The 25,053-nt window shown below is 48.0% G+C and overlaps 1 protein-coding gene across 8 annotated transcripts in view; it reads left to right on the top strand.

Moving 5' to 3' along the window:
- The window catches only part of CTSW (cathepsin W), a 1,394,816-nt gene that overhangs the window by 902,451 nt on the left and 467,312 nt on the right, over nucleotides 1-25,053 (top strand). For 6 of the 8 annotated variants that reach the window (XM_085625452.1, XM_085625450.1, XM_085625449.1 and 3 more), the window contains one exon: nucleotides 2,780-3,653. The exons of the other annotated variants lie outside the window; for them this stretch is intronic. In XM_085625452.1, coding sequence (XP_085481578.1) covers nucleotides 2,780-2,881 — 102 coding nt within the window. In that variant the 3' untranslated portion in view covers nucleotides 2,882-3,653. Of the gene's footprint in view, nucleotides 1-2,779; nucleotides 3,654-25,053 lie in introns of those variants that run through there. 8 annotated transcript variants of the gene reach the window in all.

Genomic DNA, 25,053 nt, shown 5'->3' with positions numbered 1-25,053 from the left:
ATTCAGAACTTGTACAGCACAGTATTTCTTTTTCTTGTTCCTTTTCTCTTTCATCTTGTGTGATATATGTATAACTGTTGGTCAAGAGTGTTTTACTATGCACACTTCAGGTACTTGGACCTGGAATGAAGATTACCATGCTTGTTAAACAATCTGAATAAATAATGCTTTGTATAATCAGATACATCACCAGTGACTAATTTAAATTGTCACAGTGGAAATTACATTTGTAATAATTATTTCCCAAAAGATACTGCTTCAATTTGTCTAGATCATCTGGCATTGAAAGCCTTTCTTACTTCCATCAAGGGAAGGCTGGTTCAGGTGTTCACAGGCAACATGTTGCATGTTTTATTGCAAAAACAGGGTGGAGCGGTGTCGGGTGGAGAGTTCCCGCGTCTCAGGACATAGCTGGACTTCTTCCCAGACGTAGAACACCTGGTGGGCCCTCTGGACACCAGAGTGGACGAACTTAGCTGTCGATGCGTCATTGATCATGAATGGCATAAACATCCAGAGGAGCTGTAAGGTCTTGTCCGCGACTGCGGAGAACCTTGGTTAGTTCTATTCACCATTGCCGAGAACACACAATGTCAGCACTTCTGTGCGCTGGAGTTTTTGAGGCAGCTCTTGCTTGGAGAAACATTTTATCTTGAATGGTACTCGGGCCTCCTTTATGCCTTCCTGCCTATACCACTTCTGCTCAGACTTCTCAAGAAGATCAGGAACGATCGTTCCCAAGTAATCCTTGGGGCTCCGGATAGGGCACGGAGAGTATAGAATCCCCAACTCCTGAGCATGAACAGTGGTCCTCTGATCTGACTGCCTCTTCAGGAGGATCTCTTGTCACAGCAATAGGGCAGGGTTCTGCAACTGAACCTGCACATGCTCTGCCTTCGTGCATGGAGATTGAGCTGCGACAGCGGACAGTTTTGACCTCCCTTTGGAAGCTTGCAAAGTCATTCTGGCAGCCAGGTATCCATCAACAAAGACTGTATATGCCTTTTGATGGGATACGTTTGTGGCTTGGTGCACTGACAATCACGTTGATCCCCTCTCTGCACCTTTGTCAGAGGTACTGTTGTTTATCGTTAGCCTGGCAAGGCTTAGCTTTGAGCACAGTTAAAGAACATCTTTCAGGCATATCTGCCTTCTTATGGTTGCCGGATCAGCTCTTCCTCTTCAACTCACCTGTTGTGACTTATTTACTGAAAGGACTTCAGCATTTGTTCCCTTCAAAACCCTTCATTATGCCCCAATGGGACCTTAATTTGGTTTTAACATTTTTGATGTGCTTGCACTTCTAGTCTATACATAGCTGCCCTTTACGTCTCTTGACAATAAAAACTGTCTTCTTAGTGGCCATTACATTGGCCAGGAGGGTTAGTCTGCTTCAGGTTCTTTCTGTGCACCATTTCCAGACAAACTGGTTTTCCGCACTTGTGCCTCTTTCCTACTAAAAGTGTTGACGCAGTTCCATGTCAGCCATAGAATCCCACTGCCGATCTTCATTCACTCAGCCTCACCCTTCAAAGGAGGAGAGACTCCACTGCTTGGACCCAAAAGGAGCTTTAATCAATTGAACCAAGAGCACCGAATGGACGATCAAATCTTCATTGGGTCCGACAGAGCAAACAAAGGCAAGCCTTTGCAGAAACAGACTATCTACAGATGGATTGTGCTCTGCATTACAATCTGCTATGCATTAGCCAAGTAACAGCCTCCTGAGGGCTTGTGGTTTCATTCCACCATAGCCAAGGCTGCGACCGCTGTGCTAGTTTGCGGAGTACCTGTCCTGGAAATCTGTCAAGCTGCAACATAGGCATCTCTCTACTCGTTAACTAAACACTACTGCATTGACAATCAATATGTCGCAACATGCACTTTACCTGTCCTCCAGTACTTTATATTCTGAACAAGTTTGCAGACCCACCTCTGGGAACGTATTTCTTTGATATCTATACTATGATGAGAAATCTGTGGCTAGAAGGCTTTATCAGATGAGCATGTTACTTACTTGCGGTAATACTCTTTCTGGTGAATATTCTATCTAACTCCAAATTTCTCACTGCCTTCCCACCTCCCTGTTCGGCGGAATGGTCTCTTCTTTTCAATCTAAAAAAAAAGTCCTGCACTGGACACTGGTCATACCAATTTGCTAATATGCTCTGCGTTTGAAAACCCTGGGAAGGAAACTGATGTAAGCAAGCCTTATAGGAAAACGGGATTCGTTTCAAAAAAGAAAATTAAACGTTTGTTTAATTTTTTTAAGAGAAGGCACTGGGCCGTTGGACTACTGCCTGCTCTTAAAAAAGTTTATTTTAACGTTCTCTAAGGGGAAGGGGTCCCATAGGGATCCCCTTCCCATGTGCGATTGGTTTACCACCTCCTTCTTGGTGTCAGTAAAATATTAATGTTTTGTGATTGGAATTCAGTCACAAAACATTAATACAAACTCATTCAGGTTCAATATTTGGAAGGGACGTCCTGAACAGGCCCCTTCCAAATACAGAATCGGAATGCATTCACATTTCCAAATTACGATTCGAAATGTCTTATGCAAAGCACAATATGAGATTCATACTTACCAAAATAGTTTTTTGCGTTTGCATACGGGCAGATTCTGTAATTCGGTCTGTTTGCAACCGCAAAAATGCTTAGCACAACTAAGCCGGCCTTGATTTAGTATGTGCAAAGGAACTCTATAAAATGTGTAACACAAAAAAAGAAAAAATGTACATTGAATTTCATAATCTTTCCTTCGCTTTCTTTTCTGTAGGGTTATTTCCGCCTTCGCCGGGGAACCAATATGTGCGGCATCACCAAATACCCGGTGACTGCCACCTTGAACCACTGTACAAAAGTTCGCTGTCCCTCCTGAGCATCTGCACAACGTACAGCTCTTCACTTCCATTCCTGCTTCCACTCAAACACTCATCGAAGACACAGGACAAAATCGATACATTCTGCAACCCATGAATGATGACCAATCGGATCTGGGGAGGCGAAATATTCCGTCAATCTGATCCGTTGCTAGCTTGGCTTTTTACAAATCTCTTAAATATAGATTTACAGATTAAACTATTACAAAGATCTAGTGGTGAGGGAAATAAAAATCATTCATTGTAACGTGCAGTGTGAAAGGCTCTCTGCTCCAACCGTAAAACTGTTCTTTATGAATGAGTTTCAGTGTAGAATTACGGCACAAGTAGATTTGGGTGCACACACTTGGATGAAATACTCACTCCACCCAACCCACCATGATTTTGGGTGACAACAAGGCAAGAATGGACATTTGGGACACTGGAAAGAAACGCCATGATTGGCTGAAGGACTTTGGGTGGTGCTCAAGGCACGAGTGGTCGATGCATCCTCAGTTTACAGAGAGTTACATGGTAGCTTCCACGGCGAAATAATGCTCCCGCGTGCACTGGAAGGCCCTCAATTCAGCTGTTATATCAACTATTTGCCACCTCTTCAGACGTTTGAAAGAAAACCTGTGCCAGGGCTGATTGGCACACTTTGCTACGCTTGCTAGCTCTCTGCAGTGTGAGTCTTGTACAAAAAATATTTTCCATGGCTGCTCCTAGATACTCGCCTGCGCATATGACGTATTACTATTGCCAAATAATAAACATTATTTTCTCCTTTAATTTAATTTCATTTCCTTTGTTAAGATGCACACTGCAAATTGTTTTTTTTGTTTCGTTTTTTACATTTGCATGAATCTTGGCATATTTATTTAGTGAAAAAAAGAGAGCAGGTTTAAGAGCATAAGTAATTCTTTTGGGTGTGGAAATTGTGTGGGAGTGTGTGTTTGTGTTCTCATTCTTTTTTACAACAATGTGTGGCCACCAACTCATTTTGCAAAGTCCATAGAGCCAACAATGTTAATGCATTGGTGATTTACCAGTAGTACCATTACTGCGGGTCTCCCTTACTGATCACAGGCCTTACCGTGTAATCTTTCTTAAAACCCACTTTGGCAGGGCCTATACAAAACTGCTCAATCCATAATACCGCCTGGTTGTATACGAGCCCACATCAAAAGATGCATACAAAGGGAGGAAATAAGGCCTGGGATGAGAAAGGAAAACTGGAATAATGGAAATACTGGCAATAAATCTAGGTATCATCATTCCTTGTTCTTTCAGTTGAGGACACCTGTGGACCATCTTCAAGAATTAAACAAAATTTGCACAGAATCAACCTGCAGTGCTAAATACCCAGGCACTTTTAATCAGTGATCAGTTAAAATCCTTCAACAAATTACATTCAGTCCTATTCGCCCACTTAAAACCTGTATCTAAACACGAGAGGAATTAGCGTTCCATGTAGCTGGCCAACAGATCTCAACGGTGGAGACCAGTTCAGCCACAGCTGTATTAAATAGGGGACCAGCCTGTTGTGTCATACCTCAGTTTCCCAAAAAATGAAAGGAGAAAGGTCTTAAACCCACCTTGTCTGTTGTGCCTGCATGTCTGAAAGAAACACGTTAGTTATAGATTCCTTACCTTAGAATTACCCCCAGGCGTTAGACTGGATCCGGAAAGTTTTTTCGTCAGCAGTACCTCTGCGCATCGGAAGGTGGCATCGGTCGACTCCGCGTCAGTAGTCGGCGTCGTGGTCACCGGGATGAAGTTGCGGCAGCGACTTGGATGCTGCCCTCGCGTGCTAGCGTCAGTTCTTTCTTTTTCCGCGCCAGCCAGCGCAGATCCGGTAAGAGCAGTACCTCAGTCATTTTTTTACTACGTTTTTCTCTACTTTTGTCGACGTCTTGTTTTGAGTCTCCGACTTCGAACAGGTGCACAAGGGATATCCGGTTTAAGGCCTGCGGTTCCTATAACCGACTAATGTCGGTGACGGATCCGCACTGCGTGTGCCTCTTTTGCCTGGAGCGCGACCACGACCCCAAATCGTGCTCCGACTGTCAGTTGTTGATCCCGAAGGCTTTGCAGGAGCGGTCCCGAAAGCTGCTTGAACGACTGCAGTTGATTCCGCACCATTTGAGGTCCCGGTCAAGAGGTAGGTCGAGGGACCAGTCATCCAAGTCTTCGCACTCGGGGTTGGGTAAGTCGAAGCATACGAAGAAGTCCAAGAAGCATCGTCGCTCTTCGCCTTCTCCTCGTCGGTCGACCGACTCGACGAGGTGCACAGGTGGTGGCACTCGCGGCTCCGCCCGCGGAGCATGAAGGGTCGACTCCGAGCTTCACTCCCTTTCCGGGACCGTGAGCGACCCCCGCCCAGCTTCGTACGTTCTACGAGGTGATGCATGCCATCTTTGGGCAGACCGACCCCGCCGTCGCGCCTTCAGACCCCGTAGACTCGATTGGGGGGCCTAGGTCTTCACTGGCGGCGGCTTCGGCCTCCGCGCCGCAGGCCCCCCTTGGATCCAGGTCTGGATCCGTATTGGCGCCAGTTGACCTTATTACACCTCCACCGGCACCGCTTCCAATGGCACCACTACTGTGCCCGACGCCGGTCAGCCCCCTGGCCGGCGTCAACCCCAGCCTCCTTCCCAATGTGGACACGGCGCCGGACCGGTGCTGACCGACACCGGATCTGGCACCGGGTGGGGTTTTCATGCCCCTGTTCACTCCTGGGGCCCCTTCCAACCACTGTGGCACACAGAGGACAATGAGGAGGACTGGGAGGGGTCAGTTGACCCTTTAACTGACCAGCTTGAGCCTGAGCAGGACTGGAGAGAGGAACTGGGGGATGCCAGTGGTCTTGACACTTCACCCGACCTTGGCATGTTGTCTCCTCCTACCGTGGCTACGGAGGAGGTAGCGTCGTACTCTGTGATGTTGCGTTAAGGCGGCCGAGGCTCTCAACCTCGAGCTTCCTACGGTGGCAGTCAGGACTAACGTCCTGACTGAGGTGCTTCAACCGGCAGTGAGCTCTTCAGAGCTCCTGCTGCCGTATAATGAGGCCCTCACCGACGTCCTTTTGGGCACTGGTCCAGGCCCAACACGGGGGCTCCCGTGGACAGGATGATCCCCCGACGCCACCGCCCGGCTCCGGGTGACCCCACTTTCCTTTCCCAACATCCCACCACCGTGAGCTTGGTGGCCCAAGCATCCACCTCCAAAAGCGCCTTCCCTACCACTCCAACGGAAAGGGAATCCAAGAAGCTGGACCATCTTGGGAAGAACATTTTATTTTTCGCCAGCTTAGGACTGCGGTCCGTAAACACTGCATGTCTCTTGGGCCGTTATTCGCACTCAGTGTGGGATACGGTGGCGCAAGTGCTGCCTCAGTGTCCGGAGGAGGCTCGGGCAGTGCTGTCGCCGCTGGAAGAGATGCAGCTAAGTTTACGATCCGTTGTGGGCTGGACACCGCCGACTCTCTGGGCAGGACCATTTCAATGTCGGTAGCGCTCCGTCACTACGCCTGGATGAGGTCCACTGGCTTTTCGGGGGATGTCCAGACACCTTGATGGACATGCCCTTTGATGGCCGTCGCCTTTTTGGCAACAAAGCAGACAATTCCCTAGAGCGCTTGAAGGACTCACGGGCTAGGGCCAAGTCCTTGGGCCTCTCATCCCGTCCGGCGCAGTCTGCTTTTCACCCCTTTTGTGGCTACGGAAGGGGTGCCCCGCTACGTCCCACCCAGGGTCACAAAAGTGATGGCGGTTGTCGCAGCTCATCTGCGCAGGTCAGGGGTTCTAGTCTTCCCCCTATCTCGATGACTGGTTGTTGAAGGCGGACTCACCCCAGGCAGTCGTCTCCCACCTCCAGACTACGGTCGACCTCCTGCATCAGCTGGGGTTCTCCATCAATGTGCCGAAGTAGCACCCGATTCCCTCTCAGGCGCTCTGCAGTGGGACCTGAAGTTCCAGTGGGCGCATCATCAGGGGAATCTGTCAGATTACGTCCAGATCTCGGAGGGCACTGCTCAACAACTGCAGTGATGGCTCACAATCCTGGATTGGGTCAGTGGCAGGTCCCTCTTCCTTCCCCAACCAGACCACACGGTGGTGACGGATGCCTCCCTTCTGGGATGGGGTGGCCACATGGGAGAGGCGGAGATCAGAGCCCTCTGGTCTCCGGCGGAGTCCGTGCTTCACATCAACCTTCTGGAGCTCTGGGCAATTTGTCTTGCACTGAAGGCATTCCTTCCCTCTGTCCGGGGAAGAGTAGTGCAAGTGTTCACAGACAACACCACCGCCTTGTGGTATTGCAACAAAAAGGGCAGGGTGGGGTCGTGGACCCTATGTCAGGAGGCCCTCTGCCTCTGGACATGGCTGGAACATTAGGGCATTTCCTTGGTGGTTCAACACCTTGCAGGTTCTCTGAACGCCAGGGTGGGCGATCTCAGCCGAAGGTGCATGATGGATCACGAATGGCATCTTCACTCGGAGGTGGTGCACGGTCTCTATCTAAAGTATTTCTTTCAGATGCACAAGTTACTTACCTTCGGTAACGATATATCTGTAAGAAACATTAGTTAGTTGTAGATTCCTTACCGCCCCACCCATCCTCCCCATTGTGAAAACTGATTTCTAGGGTTAAGGACATCCTTTCAGGGCCCTAGTTTTGTGCACCATTGGGCAGTGTCTTGCATGGCTCTGCGTTTGTGACACGGAAAGTCGTGTACAGAACTGACGTCAGCACGCGAGGGCGGCGTCTAAGTAGCTGCCATGACATCATCCCCGCGACGCCGACGACGGACGCAGAGCCAACCAATGCCACCTTCACACGCGCAGAGGTACTGCTGACGAAAAAACTTTACAGATCCAGTCTGACGCCTGGGGGTAATTCTAAGGTAAGGAATCTATAACAAACTAATGTTTCTTACAGATATATCGTTACCGAAGGTAAGTAACTTGTGCATTTCAGCCTTACTCAACCCTTCAGGGTAATGGTCACTCTATCTGACCTTCTTGCTTAATTCTATTCCTACTATGTCTAGTGCATGGGTTCCGAATGGCAGGAAACAAATAATACAACTGTCTTGTATTGTGATAACTGATGACAGAAAAACTGGTTCAGTGGCCTGGAGATAGGTACTGAATTTGACATCCTGGGCTGGACGGAAGGCAATCGAGTGTTCCTTCAGTCACTCTAATGTGATTCATTACACTATTGGCAATTTCAGTGTACTCAAAATGTACATCATTAAAAAAACACAGAGGCCTCAAATGATGTGAGAGAGATCTTCGTTCAATTTCACCCGTATGCTCATTAAACACTCATCACACACTGCCTTCACCAGTGTCTTGGCACTCTATGCAGGCCTATGTTGTCAGATATTTTTAAATGTGCATAATGTTTGCTAATGCTTTTATTTTCAAAAGTTTTTTTGTATGTACCACCAACTCTTTGTGAGAGCACGTCGACGTAGTGTCTCCCCGTTGCCAGAAAATCAAACAGTCTCAAAATATATGAGCACTAGGTAGTAGCATGATACCCACAGAGTCGGCACATAGTTTCACCACCAGAATGTGCATGTGAGGATAGGTATCTTAAACCAGCTGCTTGTGAGAAGACGGTCTAAAAAACTGTCAGTAAAAGTTGGTACAATAACTTGGAGCCATGGATACATGTGCTCTGTATGGTACCATAATTGGTATATTGTGGTAAAGTTTCTTCATTTGAGTACCCTTTTAAACTCCACTGTAAAAGGCAAACCCTTTCTAGGGTATGTGGCTTTTTGGTAGCATAGGGCTATAAACCAAACCGGCTGTCTTATTCCCCCAGAGGGTTATGCATCCATTACCTGCTGTATGCCACTTCACTATTGTTCACATCTCTCTGACCCGTTTCCCCCAGGGGTTGCTTTTATTATTTCCAAGTTGGCTTGGATGGTGTTTCACCAATCCAAACCTGTAATACTGTGCCTAAAGAGATAAAAGGGCTTTTGTCCTTCTTGAGTTCAGGCGTGGATGGCACTGTGCTAATCCTACGCTTAAAGAATTTGCTGTAAAAATAGAAAAATGCTTTGTCACTTTCTAGCTGGGTGTCGATGACACTGTTCTAATCCTTTGCTTAAAAACTACTAGAAAAACAAACATGTAAGGTGATCAGATTCAGTGTCCATGGTGGTGTAGGGTGCTCCATATAAAGGAGCCTCTCTCCTAAACTTAGGAACTACCCAGAGTTCCCTGCATCCTTCTTAGCATAATTTATGCATCACACTAAGCCTGAAAGGGTACTGTCTTAATATATTATTGTATATAAAATATAGTGCTTAAGATTCATGTGCTTTCCATACTCCTTCCATCTAGTGTTGGGCCCTGATTTTTGCAACTTGTTGTGACTCCATCCTTTGTCAGCAATGCAATAGCACACTGGCTCCACCTTGGATTTTTTTCTGCGCCACATGCGTGTAGTGTAGTTTAATTTTGAAGACCAAGTGTGCTGTGTGTACCAAATGACGTTAAAGTACATAAAAAATATCTGTAATCACCGCTTGCTTCCAAGGAAGAGGATGAATGCATGTAAGTCTACAGCATTAGACATGATGAACAGATGGTTACATGGTAAGTAACATTTTCCATTCTTAGCATGTGTGGCATAGATACACATGCTCTGTATTAGATTACAAAGCAGTCCCTCTCCAAAGTAGTAGCTAGAAGCAGATTTTTTAAAGAGTTAGACCTTCCATGAAGTCTTTAATGACTGGTATTTTAAACAGGGAAGAGTGTTGTGTGTTTTGGAGGCATGCTGCAACTGATGTGAAGTGTAAGCAAGTACAAGTATACTCAAGGCCTACCATGTGTATTTGTAGGAAGTAGGAAGCATTGTGCTGCATGGAACTTTAAGAGGATCTAAGTGTTTGGAAATGCAGTAATATCGTATTTGGAAATGCAGTAATATATAAACATTTCCATCTTGTTGCATAGCAACCAATAGTAGTACGTGTTCTGAAGGATGGCTATACATCCCTCTGGAGGGTGGAGGTAGCCATACTAAGAACTCGGGTGCCAAATTGCGTGGTTCCACTGTTTGGAATCAAGGTGTGTGAGCTGAAGCAGATGTCAAGTCAGAAGGTCTGTTATATGCAGTAGCTTCTTGTGAGGGTTGGCTGATGTCTCCAGGAGCATCAAATGCCAGGACTTGGTCCAGGTTTGCGCCATTAGGATATGGGTCATGGACACCTGTTTTATCTTCCATACCATGTAAGGGACGAGCTCGGGAGGCTGAAAAGCAAAGACAAATATCCATGACCAGTTCATGCATAATGCATTGTCCATGGACCACTGGTGTGAGGGCCTGAAGGTGAATCTACAGCATTACACGTTATGAACAGATGGTTACATGGCAAGTAACATTTTCTGTATGTAGCCTGTGAGGCCATAGATACACATGCTTTATATTAGATTACAAAGTAGTCCCTCTCCAAAGCGGTAGCTAGCAAGCAGATGTTTTAACGAGTGTTCATAAGATTGCTTGGCAATCTAAAGTTGATTGGTGTTGAACGTCAACACAATCATTGTTGGTGAAATGTGTGGCATTGATCAAGTACAGTTTTGCAGATATAGGTTAAAGGGATATTACTCAAAAGTGCTAATGTTGTTCCCTTTATGCCTGTTTAATGGGCTATAGTGGCTGCCAGGAGAATGTGCCTTTTTGGGATTTTGTGTTTTCGGAGGTAGAAAACAGGTCTATTGTTGGAGTTCCCAACTGTTGAAAGTAGTTGTGAAGGACACGAGTGTGGAGTTTCTCATAGATGCTTCTCCGCAGGTTCCTCACCTCTTGAGTATTACCCAGGTTCCAAACTTGATCTGCAAAATCTTTACCAGTATCCCTCCACCCCAGCAGGTAGTGTCATCTGGCTATGCACAGATGTCGTACTGCTCCAGAAGTGACGTACTAAGTCTTATATAAGCACCACCCATGTGACGCCACCAAACGTGAATCTGGAGAAACAACTTCTCTTTTTCAGACTCTTTTTGCCAATTTGTTTCTAAAGTACCAGTGTACTAGGGACAATGTGACACCCTAAACCTACAGGGTTTAAACCTTGTAGGAACTGTCACAAGAAAATGTCTTTGACAGTTCCCCGTCAGGTTTGCCTGTGGTCGGAATACAACTCCATAGCCTGCAGCAACTGTGTCTCGATAAATCTCAAGGCTATTTAATAACTTAAAATCAAATTCTACACAGGCAAACACCGGAAGACTCCACAACTTGAGCAGTTGAGGCCAAAGGGAAGGTCCCAGACCAGGTTCTTCTCCTGAAGTTTTTCCCATGGCCAATCTTCATCTCACTCAAATTCTTTAGGTAAGTTGAAGAAAAAACATAACCAGTCTAATCCGGCTTTAACCTCTTCCCACCACTCTTGAACTCCAACTTTAGTGTTATTGGTCTTGTTCCAAAAGCAGTTCCTCTCCGGAACCGATTCCGACCCTTGTTGCAAGCCAACCCGAGTTCCTGGGTGAATCAGCAATGCTGCAGCAAATCCAAGAGTTTCCTGAAGCCAACTTATTCCTATTTAACTTGCTACCGGCTCCCTCTGGCACACCTCAAGGAACCACAAGGGCCTGCATCCGGGACTCCACCAGCTGGTACACCCTCTGCTTCAGTTTGACCCTCTGGACCCACTACGGGTTCTGTTACGGTTTTGATGTTGACTGATTCTGGCGCCACAACCCATGCCTGATCATGGACCATCAAAGCTGATACTTAAGCTGCCAACCATATATGATGAGGCACAGCACCTTTTGCTCTCTGCGCCTGTGTCACTTTGACCGAAACCAATTCCACGCCTTGATCAACTTGTTTGCTGCCTTTTCATGTCCCAACAGACTCTGATACACTCCCCTTGCCTCATGGAAGGGCCCACACACTACTTACCTTATTCGGAATGGATTCCGATAATGACCCCTATAATTCTGGGGACGAAATTGCTCAACCATATACCAACGATAACTGGTATGAAGCGGCGGCCTCATCAGCTGTCTCCTCTTCCCGGCCCCTCCCCCCCGCAGGTACATAACGCCTCGCGTCCCCCGCTTCGCGGTTGCCGCTCGTAGGCTGGCCATCAGCATTATTCTTTCTGGGCTCTGTTGCGGATTGCTAGGACATCACGGACATTGTGGACGCTGTGGGGAGTGTTTTAACCTTCGAACTTTACAGTCCGGGACTGCGAGGACCAGGCTGCTCGGCGGCCTCATCAGCTGTCTCCTCTTCCCGGCCCCTCCCCCCCGCAGGTACATAACGCCTCGCGGCCCCCGCTTCGCGGGAGCCGCTCGTAGGCTGGCCATCAGCATTATTCTTTCTGGGCTCTGTTGCGGATTGCTAGGACATCACGGACATTGTGGACGCTGTGGGGAGTGTTTTTAACCTTCGAACTTTACAGTCCGGGACTGCGAGGACCAGGCTGCTCGGCGGCCTCATCAGCTGTCTCCTCTTCCCGGCCCCTCCCCCTCAACATCCTCCGCCCATACAGCTGCAAATCCGTTCAACGCGCAAGCGGGACGCGCGCGGGACATAGCCCGGGGCTAAGCCTGGGCAAAGGGTGGGCCCTCTTAGGCCCTCAGAGGCCGAGTGAGGCCGGGCCGGGCTCGGTTATTGATCAGTAGGTTGTGGTAGCGCGTGTACTTGTGTGCGCTTAACGTGTAATAACTAAAATGGCTAATACCCCCATCGAAGAGGAGAGGAAGAAAGTTATGTCAGCTGGCCCTTTGGACGCTTATTTTAAAAAGGCGCGAGGAGCGGATGAATTGGATAATAGCTTGGACAAAAGGAGATCAGAGCGTCGTCGCTCAATAGAAAGCTTGAAGCTCAGGTCTTCTGATAACTTGATTTCACAGGCTCCTCCCCGGTCAGTCGACAGTGGTGGCGCAGCATTTGACCCTCTTGCACCACCGCGTGATCCCTGCTTGCAAAAGGAATCTGCTCTTATTTTAGCTTCATCACCCTCAGAGTTGCCCATCCAAGAGAAACTTGCTAGTGTTCATCCCGACCACCCTATAGTTACAAGTAGAAGTGTACAAGTACTTGGTAAACAGGTTAAGAAGGTCACTAAGCCATTTAAAGCGGCCAAGTCATTTGGGCCACCCCCCATTAAAAGAAGATGCAAGAAAGGGGGGGTTATAGCTAAACCTAAGTATAATTATTCTGAGTTTGGGAAGCACGTACTGAAAGGTCTAAACTTATCTAATGGGCCAGGAGTAGAACCAACAAACACTCCCAATTCTGCTCCTCCATTGTCACCTGTTGTTTTGGAACCTGATTTGCCCTCTATAACATCAGGCTTCACCCCTGTCGTCCCCTTGTCATCTCCCTCTCCTTCGGTTGTTTGCCAGGATGTCCTGGCCCAGGTGATTAAGTCTTTCATCTCGCCACTAATTGAAGGCTTATTAAGAGTGGAGAAAAAACTTGCGGACCTGGAAGCTATAATAAGCAAAAAAACCAATCCAACAACAGGGCAGGGGAAGGCGGGTGTTGATAGTGGTACTGACGTTACAGTGGTGGTGCCTAATTGCCACCCTCACCTCTCCACTCTACCCCAGGATACGGGAGTGCCGTCTAATTTGTTGTCGGTGTCTCAGTGTGTGCCTGTACCATCGTTAAGTGGGGGTCCTCTGAGTATGCACATACGAAACGTTAAAGAGGGCGGGGAGATTAATCTTGCCCCAATTACCTTGTGGGAAAATAGGGACTGCCCTAGTAATGGTTTGTCTGCACCTAAGTACGTGCCACAAGTTGATTTGCCCCCCGAAGCTGTACCCCTGGTGGTTGTCTTAACGGGGGTTCCACCTTTACCAGCTGATAAAAGAGAAGGGTTTAGCGAGTTAAAAAACAAAACCATGTTTTGGCTCAATAGTTATAGACCTATCGAGGAGAAATTTAATGGTGAGATTTTACATGTGAGACGACTCCCTTGGTTGGGCGGTATGACGAAAAACATTGTGGGTGACATCGTGGTAGTAAATTTTAGAGATCCACGTGTAGTTAAGTATATTTTGGAGTGGCCTCTAGAAATAGGTAGTATTGGCATTATTCCCCGTGCACTAACCTATTTTTATCCTAGATCATCGGTGTTTTCCCTTTCCGTTCCATCTAAGCAACCCTCCCTATTGCCCATTCCACCCGGCACATATAGGCCGAACTATTTTTCGGGCCCCTCACACAGCCAACAAGTTACTGATCCCTCTAGGTGGCACTATATCCCTCCTAGTTTTAATAGGAATTCTAACAGAGGTGGTGTTAATGTGAAGCCTTCTAATCCTTTAGTGTTGACAAACAGGTTTGAAGCCCTCTCTAGCCTGGCTGATTGCGATTGAAGGTTAAAGCCACATCGGGGCTGTGGGGGTCCAATAGGTCTATCTTGCCTCAAGAACACCGCTTGTGAGAGGAGTATGGATGCCCATGGAGATGTTCTAGTCATCACAGGATTTACAACTATAAGTGGAACTGTTAGTGGCGGGAATGCATCCACCCCTCTCTCTACCCCTTTGGATAACAGTGTTGTAATTCCCTCGATAATAGACCACCTAGTCCAACCAGAACCTATAGGTATTCAACCCATGTTGGACTTGGACAGGCCTGCAGCTACCCAATCTGATTTGCAATTGAAAGATAATGAAGCTTTACACCTAGTTTCTTGGAATGTGGCGGGTCTGCAAAGAAAGTTGGTCTTGCCTGAATGGAATGTCTTCATCGATCAATTCGATGTATGTATATTCCAGGAAACATGGAGTGTTTCTCCATTATATAAATCGGGTTACACCAATTTTTTCATTCCAGCCCTGAGTAAGGGCAGGGGTAGACCAGCTGGGGGTCTGCATGTATGGATCAAGATCGCCCTGAACCTTAAAATAACTACTCACGATTCCGGATGTTGCGACATCCAACATATCTCCTTTGAGGGGGGAAATAGTAGGATTGACCTATTCAATGTCTATGCAAGAGGTACCGCAGGGGAGATAAACTCAAGCACCATATCTATCTTAGACCAGGCATTGGTTACTTGCCCCCCCTCCTCTAAAATTATAGTGGGAGGGGATTTTAATTGTACCTTTGAGCCACTAGATGGTGACGATCCCTTGGGTATAGAGGAAGTGGACTCTAGATGGGGCATCCCGACTCTGTCTCTGCCCACAATTAAGAAATGGTCATCTAGGGTTATACAGATTAACTCCCTTACCGTAGAACATAATCTCAGGGCTCTCAATGGCAGGACTCCTTCTGACCCTGATGGGGCAATGACCTTTAATAGGTTAAGCAGCCCATCAAGAATTGATTACATCTTATTAGACGTGGAATTATGGTGTGATTTAGTAGATATGGTGGTGACTCCTTCACAGGATAGTGACCACAATCCCTTATGCATGTCGTTAAGATGGGGGAGGCGGAAAACCACAGAGAGGATATCGCACCCGAGGTCTACTAAGGAGGTGATACCCTTCCAGGGAAATCGAAGACTGAAGTGGGAGAAGGTTCAGTCGCAGGCCCACAATTTGATAAAAATCAGGACGTTTGTTGAAGACCTGAGTATAAAATTGGGGGTGTTTGATCCGGACCTAGCGCCTGCACAGGGCACGTTGTTTGTCCAGGCGTACAATAGCTTAACGGAGAAAGTTGGGGAATTTTTCTTCTTAAAAGGTAATAACAAGGTTAAGAATGGTGGCAGGGTTAACAACAAAGCTATATCGAATAGTCCCTGGTACACGGCGCATTGCAAAGCTACAAGAAATGAGATTAGAACTGCCCTGCGTCATAAGAACCAACTCCGGGTTAGCATAGCCAGGAAAGAATACGCTAGGGCCTTGGAGCAAGCAAAACGTGTATGGGAAGAACAACGCTGGCAAGACCTCAAGACAGCTTCTAAAGGAAAGAATTCCTCGATGTTCTGGGATCTGATTAACAAAGCCAGGTTGAATAGCTCCCGCCCTTTAGATAGCCACATAACAGGTCAGCAATGGCTTTCCCATTTTTCTTCAATTTACGGTGGGTCAGAATCTACGCTTACCCCTACTGTTTATGCCCCCAGTGTCCACCCCATGCTCCCAGTTAGGGAACCCTTTTTGCCATCCGAGGTGCTGCTAGCTATTAGTCATCTTACCCCTAAGAAAGCAGCAGGCCCAGATGGGATACCCGGTGATCTCCTCATGGAGGCTCCAGAGTTATGGGCTAAACTCATTGCAAAAATAATGAACCTCATCTCCCATGGTTACCCTGTCCCAGTTTCGTGGAAGGGGGCGGAGGTAATCACTGTCTTTAAGAAGGGTGCCAGAGACGACCCTGCCAACTATAGACCAATCAGTTTGATTGATGTGCTACAGAAGGTGGTTGGCAGGGTAATCATATCTAGGGTCGGCACCTGGATGGATGAAATGCAAGTGTTATCACACCTCCAAGCAGGGTTCAGGCAAAAGGTGGGCACGATGGACCAGGTCTTTCGCTTTTCCGCGATCTATTGGAAGTCGGTTACTATCAATAAAGGTAGTTTATACCTGGCTTTCATTGATCTTAGGATGGCCTTTGACCTGGTTCCACGTGAGAGGCTGTGGGAGGTTTTGAAGAATATGGGGTTTCCTGGTCCCCTCTTGAGTTTAATTATGCACCTCCACGAGGGGAATTATGCCAGGATCCGGTGGGGTACCCTAGGGGAATTAACTGAAAAGATCCCCGTGAAGAGGGGTGTACGCCAGGGATGTGTCATGGCTCCTACGCTGTTCTCTCTTTTTGTGAATGGAGTGGTGGATTATTTAAGAGAAGAACCGGCTGACGCTCCATCCCTGGCAGGTGTTAAAATCCCCACACTCCTCTTCGCCGACGACACTATTTTAATCTCTAAGTCGCCGTCTGGCTTACAAAGGCTTCTGAACCGATTTAGTGCATTTTGCTGTGATAGAGGTCTTACTATCAACACTCTAAAAACTAAGCTCATGGTCCTAGCACCTTCACCCAGATTTAGAAATAACCTTTTACTCAATGGAGAGCCCTTGGAGCAGGTAGACTCATATGACTATTTGGGCATTAGGGTTAATAGTCGCATGAGCTGGAAGGACCACTTGGCTAAAATGATGATAAATTATAAAAGAACATCAGGAGCGGTTATGAGTGAATATCGTAAATCTAAAAGTAAGCCCCTTTCACCGCTCCTAACCATTTACGAAGGCCAAGTTCTCCCGTCCGCTCTATATGGCTCAGAACTATGGGGGTTTGAAAACACTACAGAGCTGGTCAGAGCTGAAAACAAGTTTTTGAGAGATGCAGTAGCTCTCCCAGTCTCTACCCCCCTTTTTCCTTTAAGGGCTGACATGGGCAGGCGCCCCCTTAAGGATTTAGTGCGCTTACGCCCGTTACTTTTCTGGGTTCGTCTGCGTAGGACAAGGGAGCTCCAGGATTACGCTGCTGCCCTAGATGAATTAATCCTGCTAAACACCAATAATAGGATTAAGTGGCTGAGCAACTTGAAGCGGTTGGTGGTGCTCCTGGGTTTGAGCGACTCATGGACAAACCAATCACCTCCGCCCAAGATGGTGATTAAAAAACTCTACTGGAATCTAGTACAGCAGGAAACACTCTCAAGTAGTTCTGTGGGCTCACTTACTGAGCGTTTCTTGTCCTTTAAGTGGTCAAGGTGCTTTGAACCCTTCTTGGATTATATTGAGCAGCCTTTAGATAGATCTCTTTACCTGAAGGTTAGGTTCGGGATTCTCCCAGTAAATGATCATACCTCGGGGTGGAAAAAGAATGTCGGCAAAACAAGCTCATGCCCAGGCTGTGCAGCCCCTACTGAGTCAGTGGCACATTTCTTTTTTGCTTGCCCAGCTTATAGGGTTGCTAGGAGGACCTGGCTAAAGCCACTATGTAAGAACATGGGGGTTAGATGCCATGTATCGGCTTTGCGGATACTTACCACCGATACCGCTTCGATTGCCATGGTCTGTGGAGTCGCAAAATTTCTGGGCAATGCTTGGCGATCCCGCATGAGGTGTTGTAAAACCCAGTTTGAACCATTTATTAGTTAAGAGTATTGTGCTAGGACACTCATCAAGTTGATTTGCGTTTGTGCTTATCCTTAAGTGGTCTAATGTTAATTGTGTTTTATTAATTTTCTGTTTGGAAATTTTATACTGTATTGTGTTATTAATTGTTCTTTTATGATGAATTTCATCGAATAAAGATTTAGATTTAGAACTCCATGTTGACAGAGGCCTGGACACCTCACAAGACACTGGACTCGTTTTTCCACAAGACCTGCTACAGAAGATAGTGCCTCCTTCGCACTGGTCATGCAGAGGGCAGCCAAGGTCCCTGACCTACAAAGGCCCACAATGGAGGTGAAGACCAGTGTTCTTACTGAGGTGCTCCAACCTGGCAGAGCCCTTAGACGCACTCTTCTTGGGGCCTGGGTGAAACCCTCTTTTTGACCTCCAGTGAACTGATGCGATCACCCAGCCCCAGGGAATGCAGATTTTTTGACTCTGCACACCATGCCAGAAAGCCTTGTTGTATAGGACTCAGTGAGTACGGGCAACCTAAATGCCTTCCCTATTACCCTACCAGACCTGGAATGAAAGCACTTGGAAACATTTGGGAAGCGCATGTTTTCTTCCACTAGCTTGAGCCTATGTTCAGGGAATGCCAGCTGCCTCCTGGGGCACTATACCCATGCCCTTTGGGATTTTGTCTCCCAAATCTTACCCACTGTCCCAGAAGATGTGCATCCCACTCTCACGCAAGCCACTGCTGTGGTGAAGCTTGATTTACTATTTGATGTGGCTTTAGACACCACAGATTGCCTCCCGAAGGCAATGGGTACCGGAGTGGCTGTTAGACAAACATGCCTCGATGAGTTTCACAGGGTTCGCGCTTCCCCGGCAATGTCCAGTCTACCTTGATGGACATGCCTTTTGATGGGTCTCGTCTGTTTGGGGGAGGGAATCAGACTTTCCCCTCGAGGGCTTTAAAGATAGTAGGGCCACAGTGTGCTTGTTAGTTCCATCTACTCCTCCACATAAGCCACTTCACCACTTTCATTCCCTCTGTAAATACAGTAGGGGTATTCAATACCACCAGCAGATGCAGCCAGTAGAGCAAACTCCTCAGCCCTTCCGTGTCAGCGGTACCCACAGACCACGTGGACAACAGGAGCAGCATGCATCCAAGCCCTCTCCTGCTACACCCTCTGACTGCTGCAGCCTCAGAACCTCTTAGTGTGTCCTTTATGGCACACAGCCATAGTGTTGAAGGCAGGATCCAGCAATTTCTACCAGGGTGGCTGGTGGTAACTTCGGTCAAGTGGGACCTACAGTCGTTCAGTGGACCTACACCCTACCATTTATTGCTGCCCCATTGCATCTACCACAATTCCCGATTCAGCTTCCGGAGGACCGTCCCTTCCTTTTAAAGCAGGAAATGTAGGCCCTCATGGCCAAAGGGGCCATAGTGAGTGTGCCAGCATCAGGAAGTAGGCCTGCTACTCTTTGGTGCTGAAAAAGGATGGAGGCCTTTCACACTATTTTAGACCTTCACCCTTTCAATGCCTTCATGTGGAAGGACAAATTTAGAATGCTCGCCCTGGCCTTGTCTGTTCTCGACCCTGGAGACTGGATAGCAGCACTGGAACAGCAGTACGCTTACTTTCACATCCATGCCCTTCAGGCTACAGGCGCTATCTTCAGTTCACAGTGGGGCAGAAGCATTTCCTGGGCGCTATTCTTCCCCCACCTGCACCTCTCTGGTATTCACAAATGTGATGTTGCAGAACATCTTCGGAGGTCAGGAGTCCCAGTCTTCCACGACCCCGATGACTGGATGTTGAAGGCGGACTTGCCCCAGGTAGTCGACCTCCAGAAACAGGTGAAACTCCTGACATAATTGGGGCATGCTATCAATGTGCCAAAACCACTCCTGACTGCTTCATGAAGGGCAGGAAGAATGGCCTTGAAAGCCAAACGTATTGCCCTCAATTCCAGAAGATTGATGTGAAACAGTCTTTCTTCTGGAGACCAAAGACCGTTGACCCCCAGATGAGCTCCCCACCCTAGAGTGGAGGCATCCTTTATTATTGTGTCAACCGGAGAAGGAGATTGAAACAGCCTCCCTTGAGACAGGTTGCCCGAAACACTCCACCATAACAGATCAGCTACAGAGTCTCTGGAGATCCATGCCACCTCTGTGAGATCTCTGTTGTGTTGAAACCACTGCCTGCGGATGCACCACTGGAGGGCCCTCATATGCCAGCATGCGTGGTTGACTAACTGTTTGTAGGCACAAGACCTTCAGGACTGGAATAGCTGCTCCATTCTGAAAAATTCGAATCATAGCTTGGAAGTCTTGAATCCTCTGCAGAGGCAGAAAGGCATGACTCACAGTAGTGTCTAGCACTGCCCCTATTAACAGGTTGTGCTAAGAAGGCACCTGGTGAGATTTGGGTAAATGTATCGAAAACCCCAAGTCGAGCAACAATTGTGTTGTTACTTGCAAACGATGAGGCACCATCTCTGGCGTCCCCCAGGGCTCCTCCCTCAGCCCGACGCTGTTCAACATCTACATGGCCCCCCTTGTACAAGTGGCCCGACACCACAACCTCACCATCATCTCCTACGCCGACGACACTCAGCTCATCCTCTCCCTCACCAAGGACCCGCACTCCGCCAAATCCAACATCCACGACGGAATGAAGGCCATCGCCGACTGGATGAGGAGCAGCCGTCTGAAACTGAACTCGGACAAGACGGAGATCCTCATCCTCGGACCCACCCCCTCAGCCTGGGATGCCTCCTGGTGGCCGACCACCCTGGGGATAGCACCAACGCCGACCGACCACGCACGCAACCTAGGATTCATCCTCGACTCCACCCTCTCCATGTCCAAACAGGTCAACGCCGTATCCTCCTCCTGCTACAACACCCTCCGCACACTTCTCAGAATCTACAAATGGATCCCGACGAGACAAGAAGAATGGTAACGCAGGCCCTCGTAAGCAGCAGGCTGGACTATGGCAACGCACTCTACGCCGGAATCTCAGCCAAACAACTGCGTCGACTCCAGCGCATCCAAAACGCCTCCGCCCGACTGATCGTCAACGTATCCCGCCGCTGCCACATCACCCCCCACCTGCGAGACCTCCACTGGCTCCCCGTCGAAAAGAGGATCACTTTCAAACTCCTCACCCACGCACACAAAGCACTCCCCAACGCCAGAACAGCCTACCTGAACAGCAGACTCAACTTCCACACACCCTCCCGCCAGCTCCGCTCCGCCAGCCTCGCCCTCGCCACCGTCCCCCTCATCCAACGTACTACCTCCGGCGGCAGATCCTTCTCCTTCCTCGCCGCCAAAACCTGGAACACCCTACCTACCCACCTACGTCAAACCGAAGACCTACTCACCTTCAGAAAACGCCTCAAGACCTGGCTTTTCGAGCAGTAACGGCGCCCCCCCCCCCCCAGCGCCTTGAGACTCTCACGGGTAAGTAGCGCGCTTTACAAATCCTCTGATTGATTGATTGATTGATTGGCGACTTTGAATGAGCAGCCAGTTGTCCAGATAGGTGAAAACAGGATTGCTGTCGGTAAGTATGAGTATATGGAGTATCGGCGTGCAAGCGTATGTATACGTCTCATGTTCCATGTGATGATATTCACATGCGTCATGTTGGGGGTGTATTGTAACTACTGCTGTAGAGAAGTATGATTGTGTAGTGGGGAACCAGGCATTGACTTGGTGCTCCGTAGGTTTTCAAAAGAAAACTGGGGTTAGAATTGCCACTCGCTCAGCCTTATAAGGGAGAACGTGCAACGAGAGTTTGCCCAAACTCCATTGCCCAACCATGGCACCAATGTGTGTACCGTTGTCTATATATGGGGGTTGCGCACTATGTGATGCTAATTCCAGGCTACCCCCGTAGTGTTCTGTACTAATTTCCAAGTGTCTCCCATAGACTCGAGTATTAGCGTGTGAGCCGTCATGCAGGAGTAAGTGTTATGTTCTGGAGATGCCTCTCCCCAGCCTACCCAGGGAACAACCCACCACCTGTGTGGTATGTGACATATAGGGTGCCTATCTTTGGACAACTTCATTTCTGTGGTTGTGAACTATAAGGAACATTTCAGCTGTTTGTCTGTCTGCGCCCACTCATATTATATCATCCAAAGTTTGCAGTGCGACAACTGGCAAGCACAGCGAGTCTAGGTCCTCAGACCATATGGGATTGGAGTAATTTTTTTTCTGTGACCTGGCAGACTCCACCTCGTGGTCCGAACCCTGTATCTTGGCTCGGATTGCCTCGGAAACAAGGAGGGCTTCTCGCCTCTCCATTATTATTTGCTCCAGGTCAGGGGCGGGTGACAGCAGGGCAGAGCGCACCAATCCCCCGGTGCTTAATTTGTAAAATATGAAGTGCAGGTGCTCAAATGTCCACACCTACTTTTCTCCAGCTCCACCCACTTCCTCCACTGGCTCCACCCACTTCCTCCACTGGCTCCACCCACTTTCTCAACTGGTACTGCTAAGTCAGTTGTAATGCCAGAAAGCATGGAAATGTCACACATAAGTACTCAGACCAGGAAGCATGGAAACGTCACACAAAGGCACCCAGGCCAGAAGACATGAACATTTTTTAAAGTGTTGGCAGGAGAGAGAGCTATCCTCTCTCCTACCAATGGCAGAGACAAAGTTATATTCCAGTAGGCATGAAAACGTATGACAATGGGGAAAAATGTAGATCTCAAATCTCTCTATGGCACTTCTTTGTATTTGTATCTTGACCAGAACTATTGAAAGTCCGAAGTGCAAAGTTTGTCACACCTGCCTTAATTAGGTCTCTGTTTCTGTGCTCTCTAGTCCTTTTCAGTCATAAGCCATAAGAAACCTTGTTTACATTGACTCTACATACTGGTCAATGCCAGAGTCCTTATTAAAGCAACAGATTACAGTTAAATGGTGTGATAGAAAGTTCAATGGCACTATAAAAAGCAGCGCTATAGGAAAATGTCAAATAAACAAAAATATCAAGAATTATTGCCATTGTGTTAGGGAATTTACAGAGGAACACGTTGCCAGCCCATCTCTTGCTCCATCATCTCTCTCTCTTGGTATCTGAATCACGGCTCACCCCTCTTTACCTCTGTCTCTCTCTGCCTCCTACACTTTCCTCCCTACATTCTTCAAAGTTATTCTTCACCTCACTCACCTCCCTCTTGCTACCATGCTTCCGTGGCTGGTAGTAATAATAAAGTCAAGAAAGTAGAGGCATAATAAACTTCATTAAGTCATATTTACGTAGTAGACACATACTGCAGCTCTGCTGCCGGCCTCCGCCATAATTAAAAGCAAACAATTCTTAGGAAATATAAATGTGCACGAGCTACCCAAGAAAGCCAGTGGCACGAAGAGTCTACTGGGCGGGGCCGTATGTTTTAATCAAATGCTTAGTTGATGCACGATATGGATTGCTTCGAAGTTCGAATTACATTAATAGAGGAAACTGAGGCTGACGCTGACCTACTGTCAGTTGTTTTTGCACATAATCTTTAATACATTACTAACAATTACATTACAAATTTACAAGCACAAACCATGGCACACTGCACACTTAAAGAGCCTTTAAGACTATATGGGCTTATTAATTAGGTGTGCAACTACTTACTTACTGGTAGGAAAAAAGGCAACCAGTTTATTTAACATCATGCTTTTCATGATATATATGGTGGGTGATTTTATTTTGTGGCAGTGGTGGGCACGGCAGTGCAGGAAAACACCCAATATGGGTTTCCTGGTTTTCTAACCATTGTGAAGGTCTAACCAGCCAGCCCAGCATTCCAAAGGTGTTCTACTTCTTCTAGGTACGTCCAGGCTAGTGTCCGGCGCTCAATATTTCATGATCAGCCTCAAATCACACATGCAGTCTGGCTTAAAAAACATTATTGCCTAGCTGCGGGCAGGTTAGACAAGTACAACGTCACGTTCTGATAATACAGCGCTCTAAATGGGATCTTACAGCCATAAGAAACTCACTAAAAGAGATACCACAGAAGTACTCCTCCTGAGTCCTGAAGCAGCACCCAGGCGGTGTAAAATGTACTGAGTGCATTGGGCTAAAAAAATTAGAATTTAACTGTACGTCATGAGAAACTGCAGTTAAAAATACCCAATGAAGTATTTGCACAAGTCATCCACAGCCTCAGCCTGTGCCTGTCCCTTCCTGAGCTGAAGATTCCTAAGATAAGAACCTCTCTCCCAGTACTGCTCTCTCCACAGGCCCAGGCTGTCCCTCCCGGCCCTGAATATTCCTGGCATAGGAGCATCTTTCCATAGCATCGGCCTGTCGCCTCCCACAGCACTGCTGTTATCAGAACACCTGTCCACACCCCTGGGTATAGCTGCTCCCTCACCGAAGCTGTCCCTGTTCTAGGAACCTCTCTCCACAGCCCCATGCTGCTTCTTGTGTTGAAGGATTGTCAGCTATAAGAGCCTCTCTCTGCCTCTCTTCTCCTTCAGACCCCCTGGAGCCTGCTGCAGTGCTGCACCCCTCCGAGGACCCTCCCGCTCGCTGCCAGAAGTTTGAGGCGAACCTCTTTGCCCAGGGCAGGTGCCAGCACTGCTTCCGTGGCCTTCCGCGGCCGCCTGAGGTACCCTGGTGCATCCTGCCTGGAGGTGGGTGGATGAGAGTGAGTGCTGGAGGGTGGAGGAAGAGCACCTCCGGGATTCCTCTTCTGTTGCCCCCTGCCTGGAGAGGAGTCGAGCTTGAGGGACTGCCCCCTGCCTGGAGAGGAGTCGAGCTTGAGGGACTGTCCCCTGCCTTGAGAGGGGTCGAGCTTGAGGGACTCCCCCTGCCTGGAGAGGGGTCAAGCAGGGGACGCCTTTCTGTGCACCCTTTCCTGATGCACCCAGTCAGGAGGGGTTGAGGCGAGAGTAAGGGTTGGACGGAAAGCCCTCTGGGGCTCCAGTCCTCGCTTGATATCTCTCCTGCCAGAGTAGCGCCCACCATGTGGTGTCTTGCACCCACACCAGCAGCAGACGGCTCTCTCCAAGGAGTGACACTTAATATCAGTGTGTCTGAAGCTCGGTTTACAGCGCTAAAACAAATAGTCCCTGCTAGTTTCACATAAAAGATAGGAAAGAATTAGTTCATTTTCCATCC

The sequence above is a fragment of the Triturus cristatus genome, chromosome 9, assembly GCF_964204655.1.
Source record: "Triturus cristatus chromosome 9, aTriCri1.1, whole genome shotgun sequence".
Taxonomy (NCBI): Eukaryota; Metazoa; Chordata; class Amphibia; order Caudata; family Salamandridae; genus Triturus; species Triturus cristatus.
Note: the sequence above shows the minus strand (reverse complement) of the source record. Positions and strands in the feature narration are given on the sequence as shown.